Source organism: Helianthus annuus, chromosome 8 (genome assembly GCF_002127325.2).
Source record: "Helianthus annuus cultivar XRQ/B chromosome 8, HanXRQr2.0-SUNRISE, whole genome shotgun sequence".
NCBI lineage: Eukaryota > Viridiplantae > Streptophyta > Magnoliopsida > Asterales > Asteraceae > Helianthus > Helianthus annuus.
This window is the reverse complement of record NC_035440.2, coordinates 28,026,048-28,043,101: the sequence shown is the minus strand read 5'-3', so window position 1 is coordinate 28,043,101 and position 17,054 is coordinate 28,026,048. Positions and strand designations below refer to the sequence as shown.

General features: G+C 33.8%; 2 protein-coding genes across 9 annotated transcripts; one reads left to right on the top strand and one right to left on the bottom strand.

The window, feature by feature from the left end:
• The first annotated feature begins 2,148 nt into the window (after positions 1-2,148).
• On the top strand, positions 2,149-4,446 carry LOC110872516 (tetraspanin-6). 2 transcript variants are annotated; one of them, XR_004864882.1, is made up of 4 exons: positions 2,150-2,732; positions 3,669-3,982; positions 4,163-4,261; positions 4,358-4,446. XR_004864882.1 is itself a non-coding variant. In XM_022121316.2 (3 exons), exons 1-3 carry the CDS (start codon positions 2,241-2,243, stop codon positions 4,200-4,202), a joined length of 846 nt encoding a protein of 281 aa, XP_021977008.1. In that variant the 5' UTR covers positions 2,149-2,240; the 3' UTR covers positions 4,203-4,426. The 2 variants fall into 2 exon arrangements, 1 of the variants encoding a protein (XP_021977008.1); XM_022121316.2 differs by having other exon boundaries at positions 2,149-2,732; positions 4,163-4,426.
• A 1,994-nt stretch (positions 4,447-6,440) lies between these two features.
• LOC110872517 (E3 ubiquitin-protein ligase MBR1) lies at positions 6,441-15,879 on the bottom strand. 7 transcript variants are annotated; one of them, XM_022121317.2, is made up of 10 exons: positions 15,737-15,857; positions 13,648-13,821; positions 11,469-13,034; positions 10,523-11,034; positions 10,055-10,173; positions 9,375-9,983; positions 7,917-8,323; positions 7,734-7,832; positions 6,732-6,863; positions 6,441-6,657 (listed from the first exon to the last, which is right to left on the bottom strand). In XM_022121317.2, the coding sequence occupies exons 5-10, from the start codon at positions 10,128-10,130 to the stop codon at positions 6,532-6,534; spliced, it is 1,449 nt and encodes a 482-aa protein (XP_021977009.1). In that variant the 5' UTR covers positions 10,131-10,173; positions 10,523-11,034; positions 11,469-13,034; positions 13,648-13,821; positions 15,737-15,857; the 3' UTR covers positions 6,441-6,531. The 7 variants fall into 7 exon arrangements, with proteins under 7 accessions (XP_021977009.1, XP_021977014.1, XP_035832448.1 ...); XM_022121322.2 differs by lacking the exon at positions 13,648-13,821 and having other exon boundaries at positions 15,737-15,811; XM_035976555.1 differs by lacking the exon at positions 15,737-15,857 and having other exon boundaries at positions 10,237-13,034; positions 13,648-14,567.
• Positions 15,880-17,054: the final 1,175 nt, after the last annotated feature.

Genomic DNA, 17,054 nt, shown 5'->3' with positions numbered 1-17,054 from the left:
ATTACACATGTAATATACATGTTTTAGAGTGTTTTGGGCCAAAAAAAACAAAAAAGCGCCGAAGGGATTTTTTAAAAAAAAATAAACAAATTTCAGCTCCTAACACGTGTTAAGCAAAAAAGACATAATTTCGCTGAAAATTGCTGAAACTTGTTTTTTTTTTAAAAAATATCCCTTCGGCGCTTTTTTGATTTTTTTGGCCCAAAGGTCTTAAAAACATGTATATTACATGTGTTATTTTTTTCAAAAAAAAAAATGTCGGGAGCTTGGGTTTTCTCGGGTTTTTTATATATATAGGGTTTTCTATCTAGCCCTACCCTATATATATATACATATATATTCTTAGGATTCTATAAAAAAAAGACATTTTTCATGAGAAATGTGAGAATGCATAAGGATTGACATGTAGACATCATGTTTTGGACTTAGAAATGATATTTTGGGTTGTTTTGACAAAAAAAACACCAAACATAACAATTTAAGACACAATGCAACGTAATATGTGCATGAAATCTATTGTGGCCGTAATTATTGAAGTTAAAGACTATCCACACACTTACACATATACATATATTTAATTAATAAAAAGCTATTTGTTTTATCATTAGGTATATAAATTACAATACAAAATGGCTTTCACTATTCTCACATCCATAAAACTTATTTTTACATTTCTTTTTCACTCTATCTCTCTATATATCTATGTATGTATAGAGAGATATAGAAAGAAAGGACGTCCGAATATTAAGTCCCAAACTCATATAACTATTTTAAAAAGTAAAAGGAGAGTGGAGGAGGATGATAATGAGAAATGGTACATATATTCCTCCTAATCTCTTCGACCCATACATTTTGATATATCATTTTTAATACTCATAAAAAAGACACTAATTTCTGTATTCATTTTTTCAAAAACGATGTTAACAAACACCTTCGTAATAAAATAATTAAAACCGTAACTAATACAATCAAAGCAATCGAGAAAATCGACGATTGGGTTATTTATAATAATTTTTTTTACCTGGTTTACTATTCACTTGTAGTTATATATTTATAAATTATTATTATAAAGAGTGTTAATATTCACACACCCCTCATCTCTATCTCTTTCTATATATAGCATATACATAGGTATAGAGAGAGAGAGAGAGAGAGAGAGAGAGAGAGTGAAAAAAGATATGTAAATAAGATTTTTGAGACGTGAGAATAGAATGAGCCATTATAAATAATTAGAAGTCGCCACAAAAATTAACCTTGATAAATCTTATAAATAGTATATCATACGTCGAAGAAGCTTTCTTTCTTATTGGTTTTAAAAGTATAATGTACGTCGGTGAAGCTTTTTTTATTGATTTTATAAATGAACAAATTTGTTGTTTTTTTAATTGGATTATATGATTAGATTTATTAACTAAAATGGGTTTGAGTTTTCCCACGCCTAGAGCCGATGATTAAACAAATACTTCTTATCTTATCGATAACTGAAGGATTTGAGTCGTTTGTAACCGAATTGCACACCAGTTGTTAGGCTATATATTTAATGTGGAGTGGCGCCACCTTTCACATCAGCTTGATAAAGCCCCCAATACTGCCTTAGGGACGTCAATGAGGCTCTCGTGAGACGAATAGTGAGCGTGAAACGTTGACCTTATTTTGTAGCCTATTGGTGGCCAATGAAACGCATGTTATTATCAACCTAAGGTTTTGTAATTAAAGTTAACAACATATGCTTTAAACTACTTTAAATAATCAAAACATATATTATATACATAATTAACACATTTAAATCGATACTTAGTTTCTTAGTTCAAACCACTTTTCAAAAATCATTTCTCATCCAACACTTCAAGTACAAATTAGAACCTTTAACAATTATTTAATCATCATTTAATAATCGACAACCTTATTATCAAGGTGTCAATAACTATGTTTATTTGATATCGTTGATTAACAAGATATTGACGGGTCATGTGAGTTTTGCACTGTAAAATATAAATCGAAAATACAAACCGACCACTACAAACCGACCACGTCACTTCAACTTATCTTTCATGAAATTCCCTAGACCAAATTGCATGAAAAAAAACACAATGAACACTTGAGTTCATCTAACTTTTTAAAACCAAAACACAACACTTATCATCCCACACTTTAGATATATATATATATATATATATAGAGAGAGAGAGAGAGAGAGAGTATACATATAGATAGAGACACAAGAACTAAGGAAACCAAACATGTCAAGGTTTAGCAACACTGTAATAGGTTTACTAAACCTATTCACACTGCTAGCATCCATACCCATAATAGGTGGTGCCTTATGGATCACAAGAAGCAGCGCCACCTGCGAAAGCATCCTCCAAACACCGCTTCTCATCATCGGATTCATAATCTTGATTGTATCCTTGGTGGGGTTCATAGGTGCATGCTTCCATTTGGCATGGGCACTCTGGCTCTACCTGGTGGTCATGTTGCTCCTCATAGCAGCCTTGATGGGCTTCACCATATTCGGCTTCATCATCACTGGAGCAGGCGGTGGAACCGCGGTTTCCGGCAGGTTGTACAACGAGTACCGGTTGGAGGATTATTCCCCTTGGCTCAGGAATAAAGTTGAAGATCCAAAGTATTGGGTGACTGTTAGGAGTTGTATTTTGGGGTCAAAGACTTGTAGGGATATTGTTATGTGGTCTCCTGTTGACTATTTGACTAAAGATATGTCCCCTATTCAGGTAAATATTTATCACCTGTCACACTTCTGTGAGCTAATTAAGGTTTTTATTCTCGTTTCTCTTATTTCATTTCTTCGTATTGTATCTTAAATATAGCTTATCTCAAAATATCGTTTTATATTTTCTATATCTTTATTATCAAAATATCACTTGTAACATATATGTAGTTATCTGATCTAGTTATTTATGATAACATGTTTTTAGACTATATGTGTTTAAAGCAGGGGTGGACTTAGGTAAAGCCCTGGGTGGGCCGGCGCATCCCTTGAAAAAATATTTAGTGCATTTTATAGAGCAGAATCCCGATCGCAACGCTTGAAAATTTAGTTAAACCACTTATTCGCATCTCTTGAAAATACTTTATGAGTCCGTCACTGGTTTAAAGCATGAACTTTGAATTCAAAGTGGTAAGCTATACTAAGCTAATTACTAAGTGATCCAAGATATTTTTACTGATAGTTATTATCTAAAGATTTTTGTTGAGAGCTGGTGTTGCTCGAATATCAGATACATAATAATACATAAAACGAGTATTAGATACTATATAATATAACACTAAAATTCTCTTTACTGGTCTGGATAGGTGTCCTACTAAAAAATAGCAACAAAATAGACACTTTTGTTTTGATTTGTGTTTTTTTATATTTAAGATCTTAGATATATTTTAAATATAAAAACAAAGTTGGTTGTTAAATTTTGATAAGTTTTATCATTGCGTTAACGACTGAAAATTTGTTGCAAATTTCGTTGCTATATGATAATCGTGATTAGTGTAGAGTTTCTTTCTCATGCCAAAACCGCCAGGAATCCATCACAAAAGGCCTATACCGATGGATTTATGACGGTTTTGGTCGATACTAAAGCTTTGTAGTAGTGATGTATTGTATGTCAGCCTCTTCTTGCAAAGTGTTCGTATTTGATATAATTTTTTAACAGTCAGGATGTTGCAAACCACCGAGTGAATGCAACTATGAGATGTCAATGATGGCTCAAAACATAGATTGCTACAAATGGAGCAACGATCCGAGCGTGTTATGCTACGAGTGTGACTCGTGCAAAGCGGGTGTGTTGGAAAATGTGAGGAGGGATTGGCGAAAGCTCTCGGTTCTCAACGTTATTATGATACTCCTTCTAATAGGCATATATTGCATCGGGTGTTGTGCCTTTCGCAACACGAGGAGGGCCGAGACCGATTACCCGTATGGCGAAAACCGAATGTCCAAAGTTGGACCAAGATGGGACTTCTTTTGGTATGTATGCCTTCCCTTCATTACAAAATCAGTATTTACATGAAAAAAAAGGTTGATTCTACAAAATAATTTTTTATTGAAAAACTAAAAGGGTATATATGTCTTTTTTCAACAAAAATGGATTTTGTTTCTTGAATACAAAGAAATAACTTTATTGTTGTACCTTTTAACTCTTTGTAGGTGGAGATGGTGGCATGAGAGAAGGCGCCGGCTTAATTGAAAAGTAAATTTATGTTCAAAGTTGATTAGAAAATGTTTAGTGTTTCAAATATAAATGGGGTGTTTATTTCATATAAGTTGAGAACTACTTAATTGAAAAGTAGATTTATGTTCGAAGTTGATTAGAAAATGTTTAGTGTTTCAAATATAAATGGGGTGTTTATTTCATATAAGTTGAGAACTATGATTATTGTATAATATACTCACATTTTTTTTTTGCTTTTATATGGTATTACAGAAGACGGTTATATTTATCTCATTAAATCATTAATGCATTATGTACAAGTGTTTTATGTGGTTTTCATAGTTTTCAATTTAAGGCTGGTTTTGAAAAGAACGAGCTCCATATATATTCTCGTTGTCTAAATTGGTGTGACTCAGTTCATGAGGATGATGCGGTCTTTCTAGTGATCTTGCGAAATTTCAACTTGGTAATAAGGAAAATGTAAAGGAAGTCTTTTAAGATTTGTGGAATGAATGGTCCATCTTGTCACTCTTGTAAGAAGGCAAGTACAATGATGATTGAGAATGATTTAACATTTTGGTTATGTTTATGTTACTTATATTGTGTTTTGACTTGTAGATTAAACATCATTTTGTGTTGTCGCTTTGTTGATCACGAAAATATCAAGTTCCTACATATATAGGGGAATAAGAAGGGCATGCATTCAATCACATTACTAGTGAAAACATAGTGAATTGATTAAAGCAACAATTAATTACTAGTGAAAACATAGTGAATTGATTAAAGCAACAACTAATTGATAGATATAAATAGGGTTAAATGAATAAACCTATTTATACATTATAATATGCTAGTTAACCCTTATTTTTTTGTGTGAAAGCATTTTAAATAAGATTTACAAAAATTTACAACAGAGAACAAATAATCCCATTAACATATACAAAAATATCGAATAACTAAGTTTTGACCTGCACAAATCACAGAATGTTTGTTTTTACTTTTTCTGTAATATAGAAAACTTTGTCTTCAACCATGTAGTGGTGGACTTAGAATTTTTTTTTTCATTGGGGAGCGATTTTTTAAGAATTATTTGTCTATCGCCATATAATAGTTTTTTCAATCTAGTTCAGGGTGGGTCAGTCATACAAAGAAATAATCAAACAATTTATTATATAGTCAACAAAAGTACGCCAAACGTCAATACAAATACATAATGAAAATCTAATATATCTAAGTTATTTTTAAGAGTTTTCTTTATTGGAAATCTAGCCATAACCAATGTTTTTAAAACCGCGCCGGACATTGAACTAGACTTACTGCCTTTTTTTTTAATTTAAATTATAAAAACTAGATGATAATAATAACTACAAATAACAATAATAATAATAATAATAATAGCCGATTTACAAAGATGTTCTAAACTCTTGTAATGAAATTATATACAACTAAACTAAAAAAATAAGCATTAATATATAAAGTAATACTAAATACTAAATATTTAAAATTACTTGAACTAATTAGAATTTTTAAGATTTAAAGTAATACTAAATATGTACAATTACTTGAACTAATTAGTATTCTTAAGATTTAATTACTGAATTCAAAATATCACTAGAAATAAAGATCTCTACTTAAAAAACGTTCCTTCAATATATTTAAATTAATTAACTTATTAAAAAACCAATAAATCATAAACTAAATAGTAGTAAAACAAATAAACAAAAAAGATATTTAAAAAAATTAAAGTTATTTATATATTAAGTTGGGTAAATTTATTATAAAAAAGTAAAATTACTTGATATTTGTTTATTATCTCTCTGTGTACACTGCTTTCGACTTTTTAACAGGGAAAATTTCAAATAAAATAGTTTTTTTTTTCCTTTTTTTTACTTTCACCTGTCCCTTCATTCACATTTTTACAGGCAAAATTAGAAATAAACTAATCACTTTAAGTTTATATTAGGTTGTGAGTTTAGGTTTTATAGGCCCAAATTTACTCCATAGCCCTATTAGTATTAGGTTATATTATATCTTTGATGTCTTATTTTATCCTTATAGCAGCGCCTCTTGCTGCTGCTACACCTCACCGGAACCGCCATCAGCCGGAAAAATTCAATCGATTTAGCTTTTACTCTTCACTTCTCATCTTAACTAACTTCAAGGGGTGCGGTGAGGATTTTTGGTGAAAACTAACACTAATAATTCTTTTTTTCAAAGGGTGTGCCTGCCCACGAGTTGGAGTGGGTCCGCCCCTGCAACCATGTCAACTAACAATACGTGCAAATATACCATAAAAGCTTGTATGAAACAGATTTAAAAGTGAAATGATTCACATGAATTATATACACTTCATATTGAATCAATTTTAGCATTCAGACTTGCAGATGGGGCAAACTTTCTTCATCATCACCCACTTCTTAATGCAATCCACATGATACTCATGCCCACATTTTTCTATTCTTCCAATCTTTTCACCATTCTTGTACTCCTCCTGTTTATTACAATAACCATATTAATAACAATAACAATACTAATAATAAATCATAAAGAGTATCTATCACTTACAAGGCATATAGGACAAGTATCATAACTTTGATCCATAGAATAATATATTTTTTCCCTTACGCATTTAGAAATCCCATCCTCGGACAAGCCACTGCTCACATACCCTATACTTTCTTCAAGCGCAAGCAATTCCTGTCAAAATACAACTCAATGTGAATGATGAAATGGACAGTTTGGGCCCCGCCCCAAGGTTTAAAAGTACAGAATCGTGCCTTGAGGCAAACCGAGGCGGATTAAAAAAACAAATATAAAATTATATGTCTTATAAAAAACAAAATACTAACTAATTTCATCATCAGAATCATCAAAAACATAAAAAAAAAACACATAAAAAGACATGAAATGTTTGAAATTGACACAAAAAACATCAAAACCCCCTAAGGTGCCCTGTGAGGCGCACGCACAATATAACCCCCTGAGGCAACGGCTCAGACTCGTTTTTTGGGCACCTCGAGGTGCACGCCTCAGCCTTTTTTTAAACTATGGCCCGCCCAACCAGCTTATAATCTGACCCAACACTGCCTCGTAAACCGGTTAGCCCCAAACCGATTAGAACCCGACCCAACCGGCCAGTTCATAGTCTCGTTCCTTGAAACCGGTTTGGACGCGACCCGATTTGAATAACATGTAAAAAAACCCGGTTTGACTGACCCAAACCAGTTAAAACGACCCATACCGGTTTTAACCCGCCCCAAATCAATTCGTATAGGACTATAGGTTCAAGTATTTTGCCGTATAAATCCGGTTTATAACCCGAACCGGTTTTTTAGAAACCAATTTTTACTGTTATTGACCAAACCGGTTTGGTTTATAACCCGAGCCGGTATTTTAAACAAAACCTGCTTTATGCACCTCTACATAAATGGCCCAACTTGGTTATAAAATAACAAAAATTACCCATTTTGACCCAGCCCGCTAGCCCATTGTGCCACTTCTAATTGCAAGGGGATTCAAGATGGACCTCAGAAATAGAAAATAAAAGTAAATGAGTAGCAATGAAACCTCATAGCTCATGTCGTCAATGTCTAGCCTCATATCTTGATACTCATCTGGAAGATTACTGGGTTCCTGATAGAGAGATGACTCTTCAACCGTGACGGTCTGCAGGAAGAGAATTCAAGTCAAATCATAATGTTAATTAATCTACCGATAAAAAGAACCTCAATTTAAATGCATATTACACACCTCGTGTCCAAATCCATGATGCGAATCAATCACACCAAGAGGCTGCAGTCTCTCGACAGCTAGCCTTGGCCTCCCGCCCATGTAACCACCGCTACCCCATTCTCCTGCAGCAGTATAGCTTGAATATCTGGATGAGATGTTTTCTGAAGGAAACCGCAGCTCATTTGTTGAATAACTACCGCCATTGTTGTAATTACTGTAGTTCGGATCGTTCCTGTAAAAAGGTGTTACCCTTTGATGATGGTAACTGTGTGCATCTCTAGTGGGTTGAACATGTGAAACATGAGGATTCTGTGAGGAAGAAGGAATATTTCCTCTGAGAGATGGGTTGTAGTGAGAGGCATTGACATCAACAGAACTCCCTCCAGCATAGTACTGATTTGTTTCACGTCGTGGGTCATGAACATCTGTACTTCCATAAACAATTTGTTAAAAATAACCCATCATGAAAAAGTCGAAACTGGATGTGAGAATTTGACACGCTATGATTTATGAATGGATGGATTAGGGTTTTATTATATATCAAATAGGGCAAATTGAAAAACTGTAGCTAAATAGTAACGGGTCAAATTGGTATAATTTTGACGCATACAACACAACAAAGCTTCTAACTTGTTATTAATACTAATACTAACAAGTTTAACATTTATAGAAGAGTAAAATGCCAAAATCGTCCCTAAGGCATGGTTGTCGATAGCGAATAGCGACAAATAGCAACAAGGCACCTATAGGCTACGTAGCGAATAGCGACGGCTATTTTATAAATAGCGATTACACTATAAAAAGAATTTTGAAAATTTTTATATGTATATTACATCAAAATACCCTTGTATATATGCTATTTTACATGTTTATTTAACAAAAACCTATAAATCCAGCTATTTTATAGCTATATCTAATTGATATTAACATAAAAAAAAACCTAACTGTCGCTAAGTTCGCTATTTATCGCTAAGACCCATATAGCGACACTTGGTCGCATGGCTATATAGCGCGCTATAGGGGTCGCTATAGCCGCTATTAACAACTATGCCCTAAGGTTTAGTCATTTTTGCTTGTTCCATCCAAAATGACTTTTTTGTGCATTTAAGTCCTTCATGTTTGCATTTTATTGCCATTTTCATCCTTGTGTTTGGCAATTTATAGCGACTTTCGTCCCCCAAATATTGGCCCTCAGGAATGAAAATGGCACCTCAGGGACGAAAATCGCAAAAGTGGTCAAACCTCAGGGACGAAAGTGGTCAAACTTTTTGTATGGGTCAGCCTAGCACAACCCAGCCTGTGTTGACCTTCATATAAACAGATGTTTGAACCCGAATCCATTTTGACCTATACTTGCTCATCCTGCCACCTCTAGCCTATTCACTATTATCTTCTATTTATGAGGCCAGAAGTTCAACAAATAAATCATATATCATGAATAATAACAGAAATACAGAATAACTAAATAAAATTTACCTGGATGTGAAGTCCTATTATAGGAAGCAGCATAAGGAACAGTATTCCACTCTCGACCCGTAACATCAGCACTTAGATTAATAGGTTGAACAGGAACAGAGTAGTTTGCGGGGTGTGTTGTCGGTTGGTAATAGTGAGAATCATAGTTGGGCACATGAGCACTTGTCATGCAAGGTTCCAATCTTCTTCTAACATTCCTCATCGAATCTGGACCATCGATTGAGAGATTAAATCCCCTATATGGAAACATCTGCGAGCCAGATGAACTCCCTGCACCATTGAAGCCGCTCGAGCTACCTTCAAATACACCAGGGGCCTTCCTTTTACCTTGCCCTCTAGATTCAGATATACTGTGAGTCGGATGAATATGACCAACGGGACCCATTGGTACCAAAGACGTGTTTCCATTGGTTGACGTGTGTGTATAGGGATCAAAGGGAGGTCTTGAGAAAGGTGGAAGGAGGTTGTGTGTTTGTAAGTTAGTGTTTGATGAATGATACCCGTTTGGTCTGCCACCTAAATGCTGACCGGGATTAGAATGGGCTCCACCACTTATTGGATAATCTGTTGGAGTAACAAAACGACCATTCTCAGTGGCAACACCCCTTACTGCAAAAGGTTCATGATTAGTATGTTGAAGAATTAAAAAAAAGTAATTTGAACTAAGAACTTCATCTAACCGAAAGGAGGATGATTGTTCTCGTGTTGGTAATGGCCCGGTATCATGAGTTGATTAGACATGTGTCTATGCTCCATCCTGTTTGAAAGAACTTGATTTCACTCCGCTTTCGAGAGAAATCTACATAGATAAGAAAAAAGTATCTCAGAAATTAAAATGAAAGATGGAAGAGCAAATATTCACCTTAGAAGCATTTCCATCAAGCAGCCACAACAACATTTGCAGAAAAGAAGGAACGACCCAGTAACTGTATAAATTAACCATTGGTGTGAATGAACTTAAAAGGTGTGCGGAATGAATAAAACCTATATCAACTGTTTCCTAAATGAATATGTTCATATAGATGAAACTTTCTCAATTTATGTACATGGGACTAGCCTACAATCCTTGATCCTAATACTTTGACAGATAACACAGAACATAAAGGAAGTGTCTACCAAAATGCTAATATGATGGAACTTATATTAACCTTGTGACCTCTATGCACTCCAACAAACTCACATAACCACCCATCATCCAGCAGTGGCAGCGGCAGTGGGCCCCAAGGGTGGATCGAACCCTGATTTTTTCCATATGAGGTTACCAAAATGTGCCTTTGTTTGTTTGTGTTGCTTGCCATGTCATGACAGCATTCGTAAGAAAAGCTGTATGAACTGTGAACATAATGATTTTTCTCAGGAAAAATTACTAGAAAGATATATTTAACATCAGCATAGTTAATAGCGAGCATAGCGCCCGATATAGCAAATAGCGTAGCGCTCATGTGTCGATATATAGTTGGTAGCGAAAATAGCGGGAAATAGCGAGAATTTTGGTAAAATACACATATATAATATTTCTAAAATTTTCTTCTGGTGCATCACTAAACATAAAAGAGCGCCTGCTATTTCATCGCTATTGCTGCGTAGCGTATAAGTAGCTTGTCGCTATCGTCCCCTATTCGCTATGGACAATCATGAACATCAGTAAAGAAGCCGATCCCTGTTGAAAAAATAAAACAAAAAATAACATTCAAAGGAGACTAAAACTATGAGCCCAAAATATGCAAAGATTTTGAAAGAGTGAGGGTATTTTATCTGAGTGTTTAATAATTAGTTACTCCGAGTATCTAAAAACACTCTGTTAAAGTTCCCATAATAGTTATAATGTTTGATTTGTTAGTAGTTCAATACAAGTGTTTTACTATCAGTCAAATATCTACAAGAATACCTTATGAGTACTTCTATTTTTTTACTAATAGTTGAAACACTTGCATCAAGTGATCTAACTACCACTAGTCAGACATTATAACTATTATGCCATGGGACTCGAGTAAAAAATGTTCTTTTGAGATGATTATCAAATATGTGAAATTATATGCAAGAAATAATTATGATCAGTGCAAACTCAAATGAAAGCATCAACGTACAGCATACCAGAAAAAATGCCGAACTGGGAAAGGGATTGGTCGATTTATATCTACAAATGCTGCATATCCAGCACTCTCAAGGACTTATACACGAGGGATTGCCAAACTATAGGCGGCACCTTTCGCAGAAATTCGAGCATGTTAATCTTCCAATGATAAGAACTTATAGTAATTCTTCCAGCTTGTACACAACTTATCAGATAAGACACTAGCATTTTAGTAGCCAATTTTTTAGCCAAGTAGAACCACTAAACCATACACCAAACAATTTCAGAAAAAAAAAAAAGCTTAAGGCTAGAATAATATTAAAAAAATATTACAAGGCATGCTACAGGTGATATTCAATATAGATTGTCTTCATAAGCCAGAACTTTTCCACGACACAAATTTCCTTGCAGGCCAAAGCACATTACATGTTATAGACAATTTAGGATCCAAAAAAACAGCAGCCCAACATCTGAAAGACTGAGACTACAACTATCAGCTCTTCTTCACTACATGAAACTGACACTAAAACCGTACTCGCATTGCTCACTATGGTTAGAACTTCTACGATTGCAAAGCAATTGGGGTAACCAATCAATTTAAGCATAAATGCTGGGTGAACGCACTTGTGTACACCTTCTGTGAACTTACAAGTAACCCTTCAAAAGCGAAGTGACCAGTTACACGGAAATGTCACTCCCCTTATTTTTCAAATTTTTATAATTTTGTGAACAAAATCCCACTATGCCAAGTCAACGTTTACAGCCTTTGAAGATTATTTTTTTCATGCAATTGCTTAGGTTCTTCATTAGCATCAAATCAAAAAGGTGTGACTTCTACTTTATAAAATCGGACTCTTGCATGCCATTTACTACATTGTAGATTTGTAGTATTTCAGATTTTCCCCCAATATCATCATTAAGTCATCATGACTCCTGACCTCATTATTTTGCAGTAAAAAACCTTTAAAGATGATTCTTTAACCATACAGAATTCCAGAATCTAATCACCACATTAAGTCACCACATTCTTTGCAACAGGTCAGCTGTTGCGATGAATAAAACCATTTCTTAATAGCAAATTCACACAACCTTCACCTTTGTCCCAGTTGGGATTTGAGCCCATAACCGCTTTGTTAGTGTGCCCACTTAGATACATACACCTTGGATGGAACGAATTATTAAGATTTTGAAAGAAATTGTTCAGCCAAAACTGGATGTCAAGGTTGTGGCTCTAGGCGAAAGATATTGGTGAAAACAGGATTACATCAGATGTTCACATTTTTCCAATTGAAGTGTATCTTAAGATACAGAAATGGTCCCACCACCTATTCAACTTTCTCTAGCATAAAATTTGTACCACATGTTAAACGCCTACCCTTTAGCTAACATTATCACAATTTCACAACTTGTGAGTTGAGTATAACTGTGTAAGACCTATATGGTCCATCATCAAAGGAGGACCCATTCTTTAGATTTTCACTAGAGGCACAAAACTGCATGGCTATCGAAAAGAAAGTTGAACCTTGATAGGAATAAAGTATTCAAAATGAAAACTATCTTCTGTTGCTCAGATAAGTAAAAACTGCCTGCAATGGAATGCCATACAAATTTAGACAAGGATAGAAGAAAAAACAACAGCTCTACCAAATAAAGCTCCTGTGAATGGCTAGACTATCGTATGAATATGTGCAAAGTTTTAAAAAAGGGAATCGAGCCTCGAGGCGTTTTCACCTCGCCTCACGAGGCATAAGCCTCAAGACGAACCGAGACGTAAGCCCGAGGCGGAATTAAAAATAATATATGTATAAAAACTATATATCTTATAACAAATAAAATAATTGACAAAAAGTCTAAAACATAAAAAAACACATAAAAATAAAATAATTGACGCAGAAAGTCCAAAACATCAAAAACAGACATAAAAAACACATAACCAAATGAGGCGCGTGTTTTCTTACCACCTCGACCCTTAAAAGCATACATACAAACATAACCCCCTGGGACACGCCTCAACCGTTTTTTAAACCATGAATATATGCATAAATTACTATCATAAACTACAGTAATCAAGTATACAACAGACTCAAAGTGATGTCCTTGAAGCAATGAAACCTAAGCACTACACTAGTAGATAAGGTGCATGTGTGCTTGTGCGTGAGAGAGAAACATATAAGATATTTTGATTCTAATACCACTCACCAGCCAGTCCTGGTAATAAAAGTTTACTGCATGAAGGCAATTGAGCTGTTTAATTACGAGGCATGAGCATTCATCACACACCAACATACCGTCAATGTCACTGATCCTGCAGAGATCTTAAAAAGAACGAGATGGTACCAAGTTCGCTAAGGAAACTTAAGTTCAGTTGGCATCCTACAAATGTACAAAGTAATTACACTTGTCTGTTTTTTTATAAATTAGATATTACACTCAATGACCAAGGCTAAGAAAGCAAATTATCAATGTTCTTCAGTCCACAAAAAAAAAAAAAAAAAAAAAAAAAAAAAAAACCATTACGAACCCCCTAAGAATCAAGATCTGAAATGTCTAATACATTAAAAAGAGATATTTGAATAAGCTGACTTTTTATTACACTTCTAATTTAAACATATTAGGTAATTAACCAACAGCCATAATAAGTACAAATATCACAAATCACAAATGGCCATTGCTGCAAAATAGAGTTACATTTCATGCTTGTGGATTTTGCTTAAAAAAGTACCTATGAATTTCATATGCCATGTTGAAACTTAAAAGACTCCTACAAATGAACCAAACAGCAGAACTCCTGATGCACGCAAAGTACTTAACATCCTGTTCAAAATCCATGTCGATGTTGTAAAAATCAAGATTAATCAGTGATTAATCTGTAATCAGTAGCTCACTGATTAGATTTCACCTAGTCAGACCAAAAATCAGTGGTCGGTCAAACACAATCAAAATTGGTCAAAATCTTTGAAGTATTTGAAAAAATATACTTTTTAATCCAATCCAAATAAGAAGTTTATATAGAAAACGTTGAAATTTTTTCTCTCTGTAATTCTGTATGTGTATATATATAGGGTTAGGTTCATTTGTGAACAACCCCCTTGATTGTGAACACTAGTGAACTAATCCTAGCCCTTGATTATCAATACACAAGTCTAAATCAATGGCCATGATTTGATGATGAAAATACACTAGTGTATTTTACGATTTGACTAGCGCCCATAGTTATTAAAGGCACTAGGCGCACTCAAGGCGCACAGGCCTCGCCTGGGGCATAGGCGCAAAGCGCAAAAAAAGCGAGAGCCTCATAATGAAAAAAATTTAAAAATATATCATGTATTAGAAAAAGAATACTATTCTTCAAATAAAATAAACAAAGTCTATTATGCAACACTTTGTATCATCTAATTAGTACCAAAATATTAGTGTATTAGTGTTATAAAGTAGTTTTCCTTGAATAAAAGTAGAAATCTGGCTAGAATCTTGTTGAAATTTAGAGAATTTGGCCGGAAGCTCTCCGGAATCTAGGAATCTCGCCGGAATGTGTGCCTGAACCATCACCTGGAGAATTAAAGCCCAATTTCCTCGACTGGAAACACAACTGCCTCGCCTCGCCTGAAAAATGGGCCTAGGCGCAAGAGGCGATGGCTTTTAACAACTATGCTAGCGCCTATTGATTTTTACAACCATGATCCATCTTGACTCAAAATAAGTAAGTCCTTTGTAAAACTTAATAAAACAATAAAAGCAGTCCGCTACAATACTACCTAAACTTTGTTAAATAATATCACAAACAACCATAACCACACGCTTAATGCGCCTCTGATCGAAATAACACAGCCTAACTCAAAATATATAACTTGCATCTGCAAATTTCTACAAAACCAAACCTACTAGATCAAATCAACCAATTGAGACAACAGTTTTGTGACTACACAATTAAGTTAATTAAAAAAATCGCCTAAATATAGTCAGTCTAATCTTGCAAAAATAAACCTAGACACAAAACGCACAACAGACGCATAAAAACTGAATGATCAAGCGTAACATACATACGCATATAGGCATATCTCAATACATACAAACTAAACTACAAAACTTACGATAAAACCCTAGCAAAATCTTCTAAACTGATAATCCGATGATTTGAAACTCCAAACGATGAGAATTTGGTAAATAGATACGACGATATGAAAGGTGAAATAAATCGATTATATGGATGAAGAGAACCGAACGATTTAGAAAGTAGAAAGAAGGATTCGGAACGAGATCTAAGAAGATGGCGGGAAGAGGAACGTACCGTCGGGGAATATCGGAGTCGGTGAGGGAGGGAGGGAGGGAGGGAGGGAGGGAAGAAGACGGTTTGATTAACTTTTGAAGAAGGCCAGCCACCGTTTGGGTTGCGTTGCACGTTTTGCGTTGCCTCGTTTATCAAAAAACAGACTACGCTAGAAATTATATAAAAGTAAGGTTATATATTTCATATTGTGAGATGAAAATACTACTTTTAGTTTGAATTTTAAAAAAAGTTTGGATTTAAAAATTTTAAATATTGTTTCTATTATCGTTTAATTTTCTATTTTATAGCTTTTGATAATATTTTGTACGCATTCAATTGTTTTAGATATTTACTAGGTTATTGCCCCGTGTAATATACGAGGTGAATCATAATTATAATATGAAATAAAAAAATATGTTCATAATATAATCTAAGTATATATAATATGCAGATCAAATACGAAATAAATATTGAAGTTTGTATAGCCATTCATAATAATATGATCTGTTATTTGTTTTAGGATTTATCATAGGAACTTAAAATTTTGTACCACTACTAATACTCATTGTGACATTTTCTTGTTCAAAGGTAACATGTCTGATTTTATCTGATAATAGATTATTCTGACGGGTTAATGTTATTATATTTTCTACCATCCAAATATAGTTTCCTCACTTTTGCTATCATTAACATTAATATACGGTATGCTCGTATTCAAAGCTATAAACTAATATGAATTGTACGAAATAATTACTTTTATCACAATTAGTAAGGAAATCAATAAAAGTTATTGATAATGTAATATGTCCCATACCATTTGAAAGGTCAGAAAAGGGACGTCTAGACAGATAAAAGTAATGTAAATGAATAGACAAAAAATGAATCAATAAAACCAATTAACTATAGTTGAGAAAATACTATGTATAGTGTAATACTTTACATGTACAATTGAACCAATGAAAGATATATATAAGTGAAAAAATAAAAATAAAGACATGAGACACCATACGACAACTAAGTAAATCTAAATTTAAAAAAAAAAGTAATGACATTCCAAATGTGAAGATACCTTTCATAGACCTCTACATCTTAGTTACAATAGGAAAAAATATGTATGTTAACAGTTTACCTTGTTTTAAAACACATACATCTAACTTATCTAAAAATACATGATGTTTTCTATATGACATAGATAATATGCATATTACTTATTTGACATGGTAAACTTATCTAAAAAACATGATGTTTTCTATGTGACAAAGATAATATGTATAGCATATGAAGAGTAAAGAAACATACCTGGTATTTAGAATGAAGTGGAGTTTAATTCTAAATATTT